Genomic DNA, 19308 nt, shown 5'->3' on the forward strand with positions numbered 1-19308 from the left:
GTGAAAATATTATACTATAAATTGGACCTTCCTGTATTATACATGATCTACTTCATTCATCGCACACACAACACTTTGTAATTTGGGTGAACTATCCCTTTAAAAGAAACGCGTTGTATGATGTGCTCACTTCGGGATTCCGTAGCTGAGGAAAATAAACAGACGTCACTTTGCTTCTTCCTGAAAAGAATGTGAGCTCGCGCACTGAATTGGGGTGGTTTGTATTTATTTTTTCAATGTTTATAATTGGTAAAGGATATTTTGTTATAACTATTTAACTATTTTAATAAACCGAGAGCTATGATCAAGTTGCTGTTGATTAGCCGCTTCCTAGCAACTGGCTGGCTATGTTAGCTGCATGGAGATATTTTTCCATCCCCCCGGCGGCTCCCCATTAAAGCTCGTTAAAGGGGCAACCGACGCCCTTGCAATTGAATGGAGCATGTTTTATGCAGAGCCGGTCGCCACGTGTGTGTATAGCGGGCTGCATACGTTCCAGTTGGACGCAGATGACAAACGACGTAAAAAGGAATCGCGCAGTCAGCCGTTCGGTTGGGGCTAGAGATTCTGGCTACGTTCCAGGCAGTTAGCTAAATATTTCAGACTCGTTGCACAAATTATTACGAGGTCAGTCATACAGAGAGCTGATCATACATGTTGTTAGTATTTGGGATGCAAGGTCAGGGGATTTGTTTATTAGTGATTCTGCTCAGTCCAATTCCCCTCGAACATGGTGATAAAATAATCAGTTAAAGCTAATTTCCTGAAGTTCTACACTTGCCATGTTAATGTTATCTGAGATGAGTGACTAAATCAATGGGGGTCCCAAGCCCGGTCGGTATTCGGCCATAATTACTTCAAGTTTAGATAGATGGCTAGACTAATTTACCAATCTAAAATATTGTTGAGTGACTGACATAAGACCATAACCACATCTCGAAATTGCACCTTGTGTAGTCTACTATTTTAACTCAAAAATAAGTTGAGACACTGACTGAGTTCCTAAATATTGTTTAAAAAGTCGCAACATATATACTTTAAGGCCGACTTACACAGCTCTAGCACAATATCAGCTCTAGTGCCCCAAAGCCTGTTTTAGCATGGGCAGTGCCACTGAAGACTTGTCAAAGGGATCAGCCAATGAATTATACTCCTGAATAAACATTCCATAACTGAAGAGGGCAGTAAATCAGCAACCTTGTCTTTTATACCTGTTCAGACAACACACTTCAGGTGGCAGTAAACACCCTTGACTACTTTAAAAATGGAGAAAGCCCTCAATGGTGCTGCCCATTTTAAGGCACAGCTGCAAAGAAAGGCCCCCAATATGGTAGGCCTACCTGTGATGTTCAACACCTGGCATGTATTCATTACGCCATTTCTGTTGCAAAAAGTTTCTTAAACGAAACGGTGAGGGGTCTACCTGAATTTACAAGCTGCGTGATGAATGGCACTTTGTCTCCAATCTGCAGTTGCACTCAGCTCAACGCTAGGATTGCTGTGGAGTAAGTTTGAGGGGTGAGTGTAGCACATGGGGATGTCCACATGCACTGCTGAATAACTAGCTTTTTGCGTGGCACAACTGGCAAGACACTTGGTCACATGTGCTAACAAGGCAGAGGTCCTGGTTTCGAGCATTGGCATGAGCCTAATCAGGAGTAGGCGGTACTTGCTAAGCAGGCAGCGTGATGTCCGCTACATATGGCCATGACACACTTATTTACTTCCCTTCAATAATTTGAAAGGAAATGACTGGTCTAAGAAATATAGTGGAAACTTCCCCTAGCCCAGCCCATTGTGCATTCCAAATGGCACCCTATTAGCTGCCTTTTATAGGTAGCTACTTTTGACAGGAGCCTTATGGGCCTTGATCAAAGTAGTGCACTATATAGGGAGATTTGTGGAAGATGGAACCCATGTCTCCACCAAGCCAATGCTTTTAGATGTGTTAAGTAGTCTGCAGGTGCTTGGAATGCAGACAGATTATTCTATCAATTCATGTGTAGTTGCCTAACAAGTGTCTTTCTCCCATCTATTTTAAGTGTCATCTTGTCTGCCAGTCAGCTATCCATGGTCCACACACAACACTGCCTACGTACTTCCTTTGGTTAACCTGTTTCCATGCATCAATCTGGTGAACAGAGACTTGCAGGTTTGTGTCAAGTTACCGAACACCTTTTCCTCAGCAACGGCAGAGCTGCAAATGATAAGGCTGTCATATCTCGTTTCAACATCACCTGCATCATCAATGCCACACAAAACATCACAAACACTTCCACTGCAGAGGTGGAATATGTCCATATTCCTGTTACAGACTCTCCATCTTCTTCTCTGAGCGACTTCTTTGATGAGGTAGCGGATAAAATCCAGCTCGTTGGGGAGCAGTGTGGACGCACATTGGTTCACTGCAATGCAGGTGTGAGTCGCTCAGCTACGTTATGCTTGGTGTATCTAATGAAGTACCATGGAATTACACTTTTGGAGGCCCACAAAAAGGTCAAATCTTGTCGACCTATTATTAGACCAAACAGTGGATTCTGGAAGCAACTCATCCAGTATGAACGCAAGCTCCGTGGTTGTGCCACAGTCACAATGATCACGTCCCCCATGGGTGAAATACCTGACATTTATGAAGAGGAGACCAAAGATATGCTTCCTCTTTGATATGCACTGTTTGTTAAAATGATTGTCAACCCCATTGTAAAAATGCATTAGTACTCTTGTTTTATATCCAGTATGTTGAGTTGGAAGTGGTCCTCTCAAATGTATTTGTAAACTTTGATTCAGAAATAAAAATTTGTTGTACAATGTCACTTTACGATTTACAACTAAACATAAAAAGGTTTGTCTGTTTTGTAAAGGCTACAACTTCAATAGTGTCATCCAGGGTAAGAAGTGTCCACAGGTAGAAAAGTTTAAAAAATAAAATAAATACATTCAAATGACAATGAATATTGTTAAATACATTTTATTCATTTCAACTCCCACCAAAAAAGAAAAACATTTGCATTGTTGTGAGACAGTGACCAAACCACAGCAAGTATAGTATAAAATGTCATTTCTAATCCAATTTATCTTAAATTGGTCCAGCATACAAAAAGGATCTGTGCAAAATGACTACTTCCATTTGCCATATACTCAACTATTGACTATTGAAAAGCACATTGTACGGAAAGATCTCTAGGAAACAAGGCCCTGGGTAGAAATATAGTGATCATTTAGGACGCAGGCACAGGAGACAAATATACACTGGCTCAGTCTTAAAAATATTATCCAATAGATATTCTTCAATCTTCTACATTCCTCAGAATGTTAATCAATACTCTTAATTTTGTCAAACGTCTACCCTACCTAAAGCCCTCAAAGGACAACTTTGTTGAGACCATGAAGTTTGGGACAGATCAGCTATTTTTGGGTCCCGAGTGGTGCAGCGGTCTAAGGCACTGCATCTCAGTGCAAGAGGCATCACTACAGTCCCTGGTTTGAATCCAGGCTGCATCACATCCGGCCGTGATTAGGAGTCCCATAGGGCGGCGCACAATTGGCCCAGCGTCATCCGGGTTTGGCAGTCATTGTAAATAAGAATTTGTTCTTAACTGACTTGCCTAGTTAAATAAAGGTAAAATAAAAAAATCATTTTGTCCCTCTTTAGGAAGAACATAAATTACATAATGCCACCCTTCACATGCTAGATAGCTCAAATCCTGGGCATGAATTTTAGCACTAACCAAGCCCGCCACATTCAGGCACTACCCTACCCAGGCCCAATTACTTTGCAAAATTTAAAGGCCCAGCCCTGCCCGAAACCAGAAATAACTTCCTCACTTAGTAAATCCATTAGCTGCTCCTCTCTGTCCATCTCTCGCTCCCTGCGCGCAAGCAGCACGCTCTGCATGCGCTATGCTCATGGTGGCTCAGTCTGTGTAACCATAGCAACGGCTCCGTTTGGGCTGCTCTGCTCAATGACGAGACATGCGAGAAGTGTTAAAGCCATTGATCCGGCAATGTCGTCAACCAATCATGTCAATGCAGAGCTATACAAAGCTATAGGGAGCCCTCCGCATTGATACAAAATCTGGGAGGCGATGTGGCCTCTGCAAGACACCGGATGAGCCGCAGCTGCATCACACCCTCTGTACAGAGCCTCCGGAGGCCGCATGTAACAATGCTGGGAGCGCCGTACAGCTCCACATTGACATGATTGGTTGATGGTAGGTGGGGGTGGCACATCCCGTATAAACACAAACACACTTCCTTGACAACAACTCTGCTCTACTCCTCAAGAAGTATGAATGCCCTGACTTCTGCAGAGACCACATCGCAGTAAATGCTCTACGGCCAATTCAGATGCCAGATTAACCATACATCGGCTTTTAGCTACTTTTTGTCACTAAACTTCTACAAAACTTAAGGAACATTATTTGTGAAATAAGCTCTCCTGTTATATTTGAAGCTCTTCTGACACCATGTTATGATCTTAGATATGACTGTACGGAGCAGAAAAGCACAAGCAAATGGCTCAGCTTCAAAATGTTACTGATCAATTTAGTGATACCCGAGCCCTGCCCGTACCCTAGTTATTGATGGGGGAAAAAAACAGGCCCTACCCGGCTCTAACCGATGTATAATGTTGGGGCCCATCGGGCTTGGGTCAGGTAGCAGAGCTCTAATCCAGGGGTGACAAACATATGGGCAGAAGCTCATTCAATCCGGCCCGCGGGGGGGGGGGGGGGGGGGGGGGTTGAATAAAAAATGCTATATATATATTAAATTAACTGTTTTAAACGACTTCAATTGACATAAGATTTACTAAAACCAAATCGAAAGTGGAAAAATTATAATGAATCTACATATATATAGTCTCTTCAGTCTGTCCAGCTTGCTAACAGTGATCTAAACCTGGGTTTCCCAAACTCGATCCCCCGGGTGCACATTTTGGTTTTTACCTTAACACTACACAGCCGATTCAAATAATCAAAGCTTGATGATGAGTTGGGGGGGGGGGGGGGTTTGGGAAACCCTGATGTAATCGAATGCTAGACAGTCAGAGAGCATCAAAAATTACCAAACTGATGGATATGGGAATATTTTTTTCTGATTCTGACAGCTAGGAAACATAACATTTTACGTGTGGCCCTCCGGACCTCGTGAAGATAATGCTTTTGACACCCCTGCTCTAATATATTTGGAACTTAGGCCTAGGTTAACTTCAGTATCATTCATCCACATGCATTATCAGTCACACAATCACTTTCACTGTTTCACTTACTCCACTCCAACCAACACAATGCAACTAAAACGTCCCTTTCCTCTGCCATCTCAGAAGGGATTAAGCTAAAAAGAAAATACAACACTCCAAAACATACAAGAAGTACATTTACATTCATCTGGCCAACATTGTGGTCATCATAGCAGGTGTCCAACTACTGTTCAATAGTACTTGCGAACACTAAGGGACCAGTTGGAATCCTCACAATATAACAACTTCTTCTGTGACAAAAAAAATCCTCCTGAGTCAGTACATCAAGGTATTATATCAGTCAGATGGACTGACTGAGAACACAAAGGACTCCCGAAAGTAGCACAATAACACAGGAGTGCAAACACAAGCATGCTTATCTTTCTCAGCAACAGTATCCTCTGCATAGTCATGCAATAAGCATCCAAAGACAAACATCTATTAAGTAATACCCATTTGTTAAAAAAAAAAAAAAATCTATATTGATTAAACCAAGCAAGTCTTCTTTCACCAGGAATCAGTTTGGTGCCTTATTTCATCTTAACACCTATATCCAGTTTTCTGGCAATGACTTCATGACAGTGATGCACCTTCACTACTGAAGAAAATAAACAAAATTAGTGCCAGACAGGGAAAGAACATACAATCTGCTTCTGAAACCCTGCAACACACATAGGGAGCGTCATATCTTTATTCAGAACCCTCCATGTATGGACAGAGCAATAAATAAAACAATAAAAAGGGATTGAACTGACTATGGAATCCATATTTTTCATACTTACATTCTGTTCCAGCTTGGTGTACTCTGCGCCTTTGGGCCGACGTCCCGATCTCGACCTCTTTCCCTCGACGCAATAGGCAATGATCTGACAAAAACAGACAATAATAGGCCTGTGTCACAACTTGTTTCATTGACTGTTCTCTTACATGTTTTTAGCTAACACATTCATATCACTAGTGTCTTGGATGTGCTCGTTCTGGAGGTATCTTTTTATGGACTAATTCATATACTGAATTAAAATATAAAAACGCAACATGCAACAATTTCCAAGATTTGACTGAGTTACAGTTCATATAAGGAAATCAGTAAATTGAAATACATGAATTAGGCCCTAATCTATGGATTTCACATGACTGGGCAGGAGAGCAGCCATTGGCCCACTCACTCGGGACTCAGGCCCAGCCACTGGGGAGCCAGGCCCAGCCAATCAGAATGAGTTTTTCCCCCACAAAAGGGCATTATGACAGACAGAAATACTTCTCAGTTTTATCAGCTGCAGGTGGCTGGTCTCATAATACTGCAGGTGAAGGAGCCGGATGTGGAGGTCCTGGGCTGGGGTGGTTACACATGGTCTGTGGTTGTGAGGCCGATTGGACGTATGGCGGCTTATGGTAGAGAAACATTAAATTCTCTGGCAACAGCTCTGGTGGACATTCCTGCAGTCAGCATGCCAATTGCGAGCTCCCTCAAAATTGAGACATCTGTGGCATTGTGTTGTGTGACAACACTGCACATTTTAGAGTGGCCTTTTATTGTCCCCAGCACAAGGTGCACCTGTGTAATTATCATGCTGTTTAATAAGCTTCTTGATAATCCATCCACCTGACAGGTGTGGCATATCTTGGCAAAGGAGAAACACTCACTAACTGGGATGTATACAAATTTGTGCACAACATTTGAGAGAAATGTGCTTTCTGTCCATATGGAACATTTCTTGGATATTTTATTTCAGTTCATGAAACATGGGACCAACACTTTACAGGTTGCGTTTATATTTTTGTTCAGTATAATAGTGAATGTATTTTATATAGCGCTTTTCATTACATAGAGAATCTCAAAGACGCTCATTATGACCCAGATTATGACCAAGAATCAAAAGCTGTAATGTGTAAATCGATATTAGCCAAGTACCTTCCGCTTGTTGTGGTAGCTAATGTAGAGCACTGCCACCAACACAGCTGTACACACAAGATAAGCAAAGAAGTGACTGCTCTCTGCCTCATCACGTGTGACGTGGGTTTCCTTTCCAGCCGGGTCTACTGGTGCCGTTTCCTTTCCAGCCGGGTCTACTGGTGCCGTTTCCTTTCCAGCCGGGTCTACTGGTGCCGTTTCCTTTCCAGCCGGGTCTACTGGTGCCGTTTCCTTTCCAGCCGGGTCTACTGGTGCCGTTTCCTTTCCAGCCGGGTCTACTGGTGCCGTTTCCTTTCCAACCGGGTCTACTGGTGCCGTTTCCTTTCCAGCCGGGTCTACTGGTGCCGTTTCCTTTCCAGCCGGGTCTACTGGTGCCGTTTCCTTTCCAGCCGGGTCTACTGGTGCCGTTTCCTTTCCAGCCGGGTCTACTGGTGTCGTTTCCTTTCCAGCCGGGTCTACTGGTGCAGATGTTTCCTTTTCAGGAGAGTCTACTGGTGCCGTTGTCATTTCCTTTCCAGCAGATACTCCTGCTTCTGGTTTATTTCCAATAGTTACTCCTGGTGCTGACATGTCCTTTGCAGAAATGATCTGTGCTGGCATATCGCTTACATGTAGAGAATTTGGTACCAGATCCTTTGATTCTCCTTGAAGAGCAGATAGATTATAGATTTAACAGATTAAATGAACATTTTGAGCTGATTTCAAATGTTTTGAAAAACTATTTGCTGAACTGCCTAGTGAAAACTAAACTGACTGCAGCACTTATTTATAGTAAAACCTGGAGCGCCCCCAGGAAGAAATCTGCAGCAGAGTACAGAGTGTTTAAACCAAAATGTGAATAAAAAAAATAATGTGGCACTGGCAGTATAGTGTCTGATTTAGCTAGCTCCCTCCATCCAACAATTATTTGATCAGATTAAATAGCCAGTTCAGTATAACATTAGGACACTAGCAAATCTAGCTTTCAAAAACCCTTCTCCGCAGGGTTTTCAGCTGTTAGCGTTGCCCACGGTTGCCTGTGTGTGAACTACAATTCAGACGCTGTGTTTTAACGTTTAGAAACATCAAAAATCACCACTTGCGAAACATGTGCTGATATGCCCCTTATCTTTCATATCAGCGAGAAAGATACTTTCAAATAAAAAAAATATACACTTCATGTAGCAGTTTTGTACAGATCCACAAGCTGTGTGTGCCTCCAGTTGACAAACTACACTTCCTCCCCAGTTACGCTTACACACAGGTGTTCGGAGCACGCTAGATAGTACAGGTGAGCACCTCTCGTGAATCGCAGACTACTGCCTTGCCCCTACCAAGTCTCTCAGAGAGCCCTCTGTTGTCACCCGTTGCTGACGAAACTCTGAGGGTAACTTCCAGAGAATGGCGGGGATCAATAAACCCGTGACACACTCATGACTTAAATGATGCAATTCATGTTCCACTTTTAAATAATAAAACGAGCATGAAACTCAAATTAACAAATATCCTGTCGTTTTACAAAATATAAACCTCAGTAAGAGTTAAACATTTAATTTGGGAGGTATTTATCTTTTACATGTGTCAAGCCTCGACATCAGACAAACAAATGCATGTGTCATAATTAGGCACGACCTCTCCATTATTTTGCATCAAGTAGTGCAAACTCATGGGATTCCACTTTACTAAGAAGCCGGCAGCGTTGCAGGCTCAGTCAAAGTTCATACCGGAGGGGCTAATTAGTCCTTGCACCCTCAATAATTTCCACGCCCTCAGCTTTCGCAGATGCCTGAGTGAATGTGCAAATGGAGGGGCGAGGGTGATTTGGGATTCAGCCACTGTCTTCAGTCTGTCTGCAGTAAACAAGCACTGTAACATGATATGGCCAGTGTGGGAACAAAACCCTATAAAAAGGGGCAACCTGAGTGGCGCAGCGGTCTAAGGTACTGCATCACAGTGCTAGAGGCGTCACTAGACCCAGGTTCATTCCCGGATTGTATCACAACCGGCCGTGATCGGAGTCCCATAGGTCAGCGCACAATTGGCCCAGGGTCATCCGGGTTAGGGGAAGGCTTTACCTGGCTCACCGCGCTCTAGCAACTCCTTGTGGCGGGCCGGGCGCCTGTAGGCTGACCTTGGTCGTCAGTTGAACGGTGTTTCCTCCGACACATTGGTGTGGCTGGCTTCCGGGTTAAGCGGGCGGATGTTAAGAAGCCCTGTTTGGGATAGGGGGCAGTATTTTCACGGACGGATAAAAAACGTACCCGATTTAATCTGGTTACTACTCCTGCCCAGAAACTAGAATATGCATATAATTAGTAGATTTGGATAGAAAACACTCTAAAGTTTCTAAAACTGTTTGAATGTTGTCTGTGAGTATAACAGAACTCATATGGCAGGCCAAAACCTGAGAAGATTCCATACAGGAAGTGCCCTGTCTGACAATTTGTCGTCCTTCTGTAGCATCTCTATCGAAAATACAGCATCTATGCTGTAATGTGGCATTTTCTAAGGCTTCCATTGGCTCTCAGAAGGCGCCAGAAAGTGTAATGGGGTGTCTGCAGTCTCTGGGCGAAGTACAGCAGCTCTGTTTGTGAGTGGTCAGGCTGGGAACAGTGACACTGGAGATGCGCGTCCACGAGACTACTCCATTTTTTTCTTTCAGCATTTGAATGAATACAACGTCGCCCGGTTGGAATATTATCGCTATTTTACGAGAAAAATAGCATAAAATTTGATTTTAAACAGCATTTGACATGCTTCTAAGTACGGTAATGGAATATTTTGAATTTTTTTGTCACGAAATGCGCTCGCGCGTCACCCTTCGGATTGTGACCTGAACGCACGAACAAAACGGAGCTATTTGAATATAACTATGGATTATTTGGAACCAAAACAACATTTGTTGTTGAAGTAGAAGTCCTGGGAGTGCATTCTGATGAAGAACAGCAAAGGTAATCCAATTTTTCTTATAGTAAATCTGAGTTTGGTGAGGGCCAAACTTGGTGGGTGTCAAAATAGCTAGCCATGATGGCCGGGCTATGTACTCAGAATATTGCAAAATGTGCTTTCGCCGAAAAGCTATTTTAAAATCTGACACCGCGATTGCATAAAGGAGTTCTGTATCTATAATTCTTAAAATAATTGTTATGTTTTTTGTGAACGTTTATCATGAGTAATTTAGTAAATTCACCGGAAGTTTGAGGTGGGTATGCTAGTTCTGAACGTCACAGGCTCATGTAAAAATATGTTTTTTTTATATAAATATGAACTTGATTGAACAAAACATGCATGTATTGTATAACATAATGTCCTAGGGTTGTCATCTGATGAAGATCATCAAAGGTTAGTGCTGCATTTAGCTGTGGTTTTGGTTTTTGTGACATATATGCTTGCTTTGAAAATGGCTGTGTGATTATTTTTGGCAGGGTACTCTCCTGACATAATCTAATGTTTTGCTTTCGCTGTAAAGCCTTTTTGAAATCGGACAATGTGGTTAGATTAACGAGAGTCTTGTCTTTAAAATGGTGTAAAATAGTCATATGTTTAAGAAATTGAAGTTATAGCATTTTTGAGGTATTTGTATTTCGCGCCACGCTCAACCATTGGATATTGGTGAGGTGTTCCGCTAGCGGAACGTCTGTCCCTAAAAGGTTAAGAAGCGTGGCTTGGCATGTTTCGGAGGACGCATGGCTCGATCTTCGCCTCCCAAGCCCGTTGGGGATTTGCAGTGATAAGACAAGATCGAAATTGGGGCGAAAAAAGGGGGTAAAATATACTGCTCAAAAAAATAAAGGGAACACTTAAACAACACATCCTAGATCTGAATGAAAGAAATAATCTTATTAAATACTTTTTTCTTTACATAGTTGAATGTGCTGACAACAAAATCACACAAAAATAATCAATGGAAATCCAATTTATCAACCCATGGAGGTCTGGATTTGGAGTCACACTCAAAATAAAAGTGGAAAACCACACTACAGGATGATCCAACTTTGATGTAATGTCCTTAAAACATGTCAAAATGAGGCTCAGTAGTGTGTGTGGCCTCCACGTGCCTGTATGACCTCCCTACAACGCCTGGGCATGCTCCTGATGAGGTGGCAGATGGTCTCCTGAGGGATCTCCTCCCAGACCTGGACTAAAGCATCCGCCAACTCCTGGACAGTCTGTGGTGCAACGTGGCGTTGGTGGATGGAGCGAGACATGATGTCCCAGATGTGCTCAATTGGATTCAGGTCTGGGGAACGGGCAGGCCAGTCCATAGCATCAATGCCTTGCTCTTGCAGGAACTGCTGACACACTCCAGCCACATGAGGTCTAGCATTGTCTTGCATTAGGAGGAACCCAGGGCCAACCGCACCAGCATATGGTCTCACAAGGGGTCTGAGGACCTCATCTCGGTACCTAATGGCAGTCAGGCTACCTCTGGCGAGCACATGGAGGGCTGTGCGGCCCCCCAAAGAAATGCCACCCCACACCATGACTGATCCACCGCCAAACCGGTCATGCTGGAGGATGTTGCAGGCAGCAGAACGTTCTCCACGGCGTCTCCAGACTCTGTCACGTCTGTCACGTGCTCAGTGTGAACCTGCTTTCATCTGTGAAGAGCACAGGGCGCCAGTGGCGAATTTGCCAATCTTGGTGTTCTCTGGCAAATGCCAAACGTCCTGCACGGTGTTGGGCTGTAAGCACAACCCCCACCTGTGGACATCGGGCCCTCATACCACCCTCATGGAGTCTGTTTCTGACCGTTTGAGCAGACACATGCACATTTGTGGCCTGCTGGAGGTCATTTTGCAGGGCTCTGGCAGTGCTTCTCCTGCTCCTCCTTGCACAAAGGCGGAGGTAGCGGTCCTGCTGCTGGGTTGTTGCCCTCCTACGGCCTCCTCCACATCTCCTGATATACTGGCCTGTCTCCTGATAGCGCCCCCATGCTCTGGACACTACGCTGACAGACACAGCAAACCTTCTTGCCACAGCTCGCATTGATGTGCCATTCTGGATGAGCTGCACTACCTGAGCCACTTGTGTGGGTTGTAGACTCCGTCTCATGCTACCACTAGAGTGAAAGCACCGCCCGCATTCAAAAGTGACCAAAACATCAACCAGGAAGCATAGGAACTGAGAAGTGGTCTGTGGTCCCCACCTGCAGAACCAATCCTTTATTGGGGGTGTCATGCTAATTGCCTATAATTTCCACCTGTTGTCTATTCCATTTGCACAACACCATGTGAAATTTATTGTCAATCAGTGTTGCTTCCTAAGTGGACAGTTTGATTTCACAGAAGTGTGATTGACTTGGAGTTACATTGTGTTGTTTAAGTGTTCCCTTTATTTTTTTGAGCAGTGTACAAAAAAAATATACATCTAATACAAAAATATAAAAAGACGTAGTAATTTTAGCTTTTTCAAAATTGTTAACTTGAAAGATACATTCCTTAATGTTTCCAAAACCGTACCGCAAGCGATGCGTTTTAACGGTCAGATGGAGCGTCTGGGCTGTTAATAAATTTACACTGGACAGAAGATACTACAGATGGGTTAGCTGACATCACAAAAACGATGTGCGCTTCTATCGGACAGAAGTCAGCGTGTTGTTATTCTGGTTGGCCAGAATTCTAGCAAGAATGACAAGAAACTGTCATGTGGGAAATCGTAAATTGCTCGTTTCAGCTCGTTATTGATATCATGTCTTGTTTTGAGGTGTTTTGACTGATTTCATGTCAAAGCTAATATGGCTAATATTCGCTAGCTTGCTAACTAACAACTGTGACAATGTATTTTAGAGGCGTGCTCATTGTGCAAATGTATTTATGTTTTCAATAAATATTGGAGAGGAAATATAGCTTACATGTTGTCAACAATCTAAGGGTGTGTTTGTAAATTCACTCTGTAGAGTCAGAGTACGCTCTGGGCGTTCGTAAATTCAGAGTGTTGTCAGATTGTCCATTCATAAATTCTGTGTTTCGCTTTAAGAGCGCACACTGGACGCTCTGGCCGAGGAGTCGGGTTGATCGAGGGTTCTAACCTCACAACAGCAGTCAAGCACCCAAGCTAACTGGTTAGTTGGCTACCTTGCTACCTACCTACTTCCAGACAAATTAGAGAACACCTCACTCTGGCCATTTTACTACCCCTAGCAGAGGTGGTTCATGTTATCTACAGCGTTGGTGACTAACTGTGTTGCTAACAACAATATAATTACTTTTTTTGCCAGTGTTTACTCACACCAGCCATATTCAACGGGTGTTGTAAATTCATCAGTTATTCTACGCTCTGGCACACTCAAGTAGGCTGGACACATGAAATGTTTAACAAAGCTTTTTTCTAATAAAAAGTAGTTCATTGCATCTGCAGTGAAGCCCAGTTTCATAATATTACCATATCCCAGCTGCCTGCCATAGTTTTGAAGTAATCACGAAAAAAAACAGGCCTTATTTTAGGGCATTTTTCACCCTACCAGCTCCTATTAGTTCTGAGCACTGTGGCACCAACTCGCCTTCCGAACGTTCTAATTCAATTTTGTTGTACTATGTAACAATGGCAGCGTCGCTATAGTTGGCAATGGAGACCTGCTCACGTTGTTTATAGTTCAAATGTAAACAAACAATTACTCATGTTACTCTGAGGTCGGAAATATAGGCATGTCTGTCTATTTTGCCAAATATCTCGCAATGTGTATATTTTGATTTTAATTAATTGGACACCATTTTAATCATGAGAATCTCCTCTCTAATTATGTGAGGCTGGGCAGTGTATCTCGTTGTCATCAAACGCTAGACCAGAAATAGTCAGAAGTTGCCATTTTTTTTCCTACTTCCTCGTTATGCAGACATAAGCACACTTGGCACCATTGAGGTGCGGATGTTTACTTTCTACACAAGTTGTTATTTTTCAGTTTCATCCTAAGAACAGATTGTAGTGGTAAAATAAAAAGGGATACATGTTTTGGTGCCATTTAGGCTAAATGGAATTCTAAGCTTCACTCTAGTCAAAACAGGCCCTGCGAACGTTCCATTCCATTCATTTGCTATGGGCTCGCACTAGTGTTCCAGCTTAGCCAACGTTCTAAAGCCGTTTTTCAGCCTTGGGTGAATTTTGACTTATTCTATTGTCCAGCCTAACTCAAGCTTCATGTCCAGCAGATGCGTTCGACTTGTTGCGTTCCTGCGGAAGTCACGCCTCGATCACCCCAACAGCGTTTTTACATTTTGGTACACCAGAAGTACATTGATTTCAATGGAACGTTACGTTTGCCTTGCATTGCAGAAGCAGTTGTTCCGTGTGGTGAATACGTTGGATTTATCAAACATATGCATCAAACGGCTTGACAGAAACGGTTGAAGGTAAATGTTGAACTTTTGTTGCACACATATCCAGATGATGCTGTGTACCATTTTGCGTAATGATGCTGTCAGTGTGATCAAGGCGTCATTCATTGTCAATGGAGCAGTCAGCAACGCTACGTTTGGGTGCGGTGTATTCCGTGTACCGCATGCATTCAATATTTTCAACTTGAACGCTGCATGACTTTGCGGTGGTACAAACGCAAGATCATAAAAGTTCCCATGGCGGAGGTGACACCATACAGAGGCCAAATGATGATGACTATTGTGTAGTTAGAGAAGAGACCGGCTGAACGACAGGAAAGTTGTCTCAGGTAAGAATGACAGACAATTCATCATTACTACACTTGGGTAGTGCGCCCTATTGGCTAGTTTTCAGGAAACCAGCAAACAGAATGGTGTGCAAAAATTAATTAAGCACAGAACTGTCCTGTGCACAATTTAGCCTGCCATCATGCAGGACAAGCAAGTGATTTGAAATCAGTACTCTATGTGAACAACCAGTTTAATTTATTGATGTCTCCAGTGGTGAGTGACAGAAGAATAGAAACAAACTAGATGAATTGTTGCAATGCACCCTTCTGTTTACCAGCCTGTTGGTAGCTCTACCGGCCTAAAAAAAAATTGTAGGTGAATAGGATAACAACTTTCATCTGTTCTAATTATTAGTTTTGGTCGAACATGGCAAAAATTATTTCAACCATGTTTCAAACCGCTCTGAAGCCTTGTGAAGCACATATGCAGCAAGTACAGACATCTGGCAAAAACAAACAACAACACGCATGTGCCTCTGGTGGGCATACGGCATCAGACGAGAGTGCTCTGAAATTGAAGTAGATAGCCAGTCAATTTAAGAACACACCCTAAACTAACCCAGTCTGTTTGGCCCAACCCGTGTTTGGGGTAGAAAAACTGTCATTGGCCCACGTCATTGGGGTAGCTAGCTAACGTTAGCTAGCTGTGTCATGTTCCAATATCCCTCAGATCAAATCGATTATCTAACGTATAGCCAGTCTCGGTACACAAAACACACAAAAACAAAGATTGGCTGCTCAAAGTTATTGTAACGTTACTTGAGGTAAAACATTTGTTTAAGTAACGTTATATAGGAGGTATGGTATGCACGTGGTCTAAGATTAGCAGATTGAGCGCTAAATTAGCTAGCTAGCTTTTTTAAATATTTGACAAAAACTCTCACCTCTGACACCACCAGACAAATAAACCAGCACGATAAATATAGTTCTCATTGTAGCTTTGAGGCAACACAAACCTAGTCAGATATAAGAAATTACTACGGAAATCTTTCCAAATAATGCCTGGCTCACAGGTGATGACTCAAAACCTGATATAAACACTTCCTCCTTCTACTGTTCATGTCTGCCAAAACCCAGAGTGTAATCCAGTGTAATCATTAGTCCAAACAGTTCCGTTTTGCGAGTAAAACGACAGTTTCTATTGGACAAATTCAGCTAGATCCCGCCCGTTTCTTTCCGTTTGCTTCCGTCTAAGAAACGTTTTGCAACAGAATAGGCGTAATGAATACACCTCTGATTTTACGTCACAGATTGAATCATTGTCAAATAAAACTGAGATGATAAACTCACGATTTCCAAAATCCGATTTTTGTACATTAACAGTTGGCTATGCAACAATGTGATGTGCGTTCACACAACTCCAATCGCTCCAAAATGTCAATTTTTTTGGTCGGCCAATTGCAATATTTAAAGGATTCCAGCAGAGATCAGTACAGGCCTACTGATGATGTGATGAACCTTGAAGTTGATCACCAGTATCACAGAATATCACATTAAACCATATTTTCCAGTATGTCTTAGAAGTGGTTTAAATTTATACCGGTCTGTTTAGACGCCTATATATACAGATTCATATTACATTTGTGATACATTTCCAATCAGCATAGGCCTGATAGCTACTAGAGCCTGTCACAATCTGTATAGGAGAAAGGCCAGTTTGCAGCTAAGGTCTAATGGGAGATGTTTGCAGACCCAAATGCTACCTGGTCTCAGAGCATTTCGTATTATTCTGTATGTAAATCCGAGACACTCCATTTAGTATAATATGTTACATCTGGTATGGTTACATAAGACAGATGTTTACTTGGTCAGGGTGGGTGGATGGATGGATGGCTGGCTGGCTGGCTGGCTGGGTGGGTGTATGATGCAAACGTCTAGTAACCCAAAAGTTGTGAATTCAAATTTCATCACAAACAACTTTCCCAACTACTTTTTAGCTACTTTGCAAGTACTTAGCAAGTTGGCTAACCCTAACCTTAACCCTTTTAGCTAACCCTTCACTTTTAATTTTTTTCATGTAACCTTTATTTAACTAGGCAAGTCAGTTAAGAACAAATTATTATTTAGAATGACGGCCTACCCCGGGCAAACCTGAGCGACACTGGACCAATTGTGCTTTCTATGGTACTCCCAATCACAGCCGGATGTGATACAGCCTGGATTCAAACCAGGGACTGTAGTGACACCTCTTGCACTGAGATGCAGTGCCTTAGACTGCTGCATCACTCGGGAGCCCAAAACCTAACCCTACCCCTAACCCTTTAGCCTAACTCCTAAATGTAACCCTAACCACTAACCCTAAACCCTAGCTAACGTTAACAAGCAAGCTAACATTAGCCACCTAGCTAGAATTCGTAACATACCATACATTTAACAAATTCGTAACATATTGTACAAATCTATACTGATCAAAAATATAAACGCAACATGCGTATAAGGAAATCAGTCAATTTAAATAAATAAATTAGGCCCTATATCTATAGAGTTCACATGACTGGGAATACGGATATGCATCTGTTAGCATCAGATGCCTTAAAAAAAGGGTAGGGGTGTGGATCAGAAAAACAGTAAGTATCTGGTGTGACCACCATTTGCCTCATGCTGTTGATTTTGGCATGTGGAATGTTGTCACACTCACTCCTCTCCAATGGCTGTGCATTAGTTGCTGGATTTTGGTGGGAACTGGAACACGCTGTTGTACACGTTGATCCTGAACAACCCAAACATGCGTAATGGTTGACATATTTGGTGAGTATGCAGGCCATGGAAGAACTGGTACATTTTCAGCTTCCAGGAATTGTGTACAGATCCTTGTGACATGGGGCCTTGGATTATCATGCTGAAACATGAGGTTGATGGCAGTGGATGAATGGCACATCAATGGGCCTCAGGATCTCATCACGGTATCTCTGTGCATTCAAATTGCCATTGATAAAATGCAATTGTGTTCGATGTCCGTAGCTTATGCCTGCCTGCCCATACCATAACCCCACCACCACCATGGGGCACCCTGTTCACAACGTTGACATCAGCAAACCGTTTGCCCACACGATGCCATACACGTGGCCTGCAGTTGTGAGGCCGATTGGACGTACTGCCAAATTCCATAAAATGATGTTGGAGGCGGCTTATGAAAAATAAACATTCAATCATCTGACAGCTCTGGTGGACATTTCTGAAGTCAGCATGTCAACTGCACGTTTCCTGAGAACTTGAGATATCTTTGGCATTGTATTGTATGACAAAACTGCACATTTTAGAGTAGCCTTTTATTGTCCCCAGCACAAGGTGCACCTGTGTAATGATCACGCTGTTTAATCAGCTTCTTGATATGCCACCCCTGTCAGGTGGATGGATTATCTTGGCAAAGGAGAAATGCTCACTAACAGGGATGTAAACAAATTTGTGCACAAAATATGAGAGAAGCTTTTTGTGTGTATTAAACATTTCTGGGATCTTTTATTTCAGCTCATGAAACATGGGACCAACACTTCACATGTTGCATTTATATTTTTGTTCAGTGTATATCAAGTTTTGCAAATTCCTAACATATAACACAAATTGTAATTCGTAACATATCATACAATTTAATACATATAAATGTAAATATCATACTAAATGGAGTGTCCCGGATTTACGTACAGAATAAAACGAAATGTGCTGAGATCAGGTTGCACACTGTTGTTGGTTCAAATCCCATAAGGAGCATTTTTTGATCCTTCAAGGTGGTTTGGTTTAAGAAATCCATTGTTTTCATTAGGTAAAGGTTTCTTATGTATTTTGTCAGCAGAGCCTAGCGGTTGGAGTGTTGGGCCAGTGAACGAAAAGTTGCTAGTTGCGTGAAATAGGACAAATATAATTATTATTTTATGGTGTCATATTAAATTACATTGGGATCCATGCCGATCTTACTGTGAAGACATTCATATACAAATGCAGAGAGATTCAGTGGGGTCTGAGTAGTACCGTGGAGTTGTTTGTCAATTTGTGCGATTAAAAAGCTCTCGATCCTCCTAGGCATAGCAAAATAAACATATTTCAATATGTGCAAAAGCCTTGAGATATTCCTCCTTACGGAATCATCAATAAAATGCAACTTGTTTGAGCACATGACCTAAGATTGTGGGAGTGATAATCATCCAAATGTTAATGAGAGGTATTTTACATTTCAGCTGGAAACGAGAGACCTGTGGATTCTTGTCATGAATGTGTCTTCATTATGGTGTTTGACATTTAGAAAGTTGGATCATCTATCTCATTCTTGAGTTACATTTGCATTCCCTTCTTTAAGGTCAAATGGGTATGAATAATACATTAAGCCGGGGGTTCTTAAGCTCACAGCAAGCGGTACCTGTCTTCATAGAGGTGCCAGCTGAGTCTTGTCAAACTGGGGGGAAACAATCAATTAATATCACGTTGAGAAAGCAGGGTAGAAGCAAACACACTGGAACCTTCCAGACACTTCCAACATCCTGATATCTATCGATATGAGCACCAAGATAATGATAGCAAAGG

At 42.5% G+C, this 19308-nt stretch overlaps 2 protein-coding genes across 6 annotated transcripts; one reads left to right on the plus strand and one right to left on the minus strand.

Moving 5' to 3' along the window:
• The first annotated feature begins 111 nt into the window (after positions 1 to 111).
• On the plus strand, positions 112 to 2836 carry zgc:153044 (Dual specificity protein phosphatase 18). Of its 4 annotated transcripts, NM_001141881.1 has the most exon segments (3): positions 185 to 627; positions 1473 to 1518; positions 2043 to 2836. In NM_001141881.1, a coding segment is annotated over 1 exon segment (543 nt). In that variant the 5' UTR covers positions 185 to 627; positions 1473 to 1518; positions 2043 to 2121; the 3' UTR covers positions 2665 to 2836.
• Positions 2837 to 2952: 116 nt separating this feature from the next.
• On the minus strand, positions 2953 to 15906 carry tgoln2 (trans-golgi network protein 2). Of its 2 annotated transcripts, none has more exons than XM_014172033.3 (4): positions 15678 to 15906; positions 7152 to 7795; positions 6022 to 6105; positions 2953 to 5834 (listed from the first exon to the last, which is right to left on the minus strand). In XM_014172033.3, the coding sequence occupies exons 1-4, from the start codon at positions 15724 to 15726 to the stop codon at positions 5832 to 5834; spliced, it is 780 nt and encodes a 259-aa protein (XP_014027508.2). In that variant the 5' UTR covers positions 15727 to 15906; the 3' UTR covers positions 2953 to 5831. The 2 variants fall into 2 exon arrangements, with proteins under 2 accessions (XP_014027508.2, XP_014027507.2); XM_014172032.3 differs by having other exon boundaries at positions 2953 to 5837.
• Between the last annotated feature and the right edge of the window lie 3402 nt (positions 15907 to 19308).

The sequence above is a fragment of the Salmo salar genome, chromosome 24, assembly GCF_965601325.2.
Source record: "Salmo salar chromosome 24, fSalSal1, whole genome shotgun sequence".
NCBI lineage: Eukaryota > Metazoa > Chordata > Actinopteri > Salmoniformes > Salmonidae > Salmo > Salmo salar.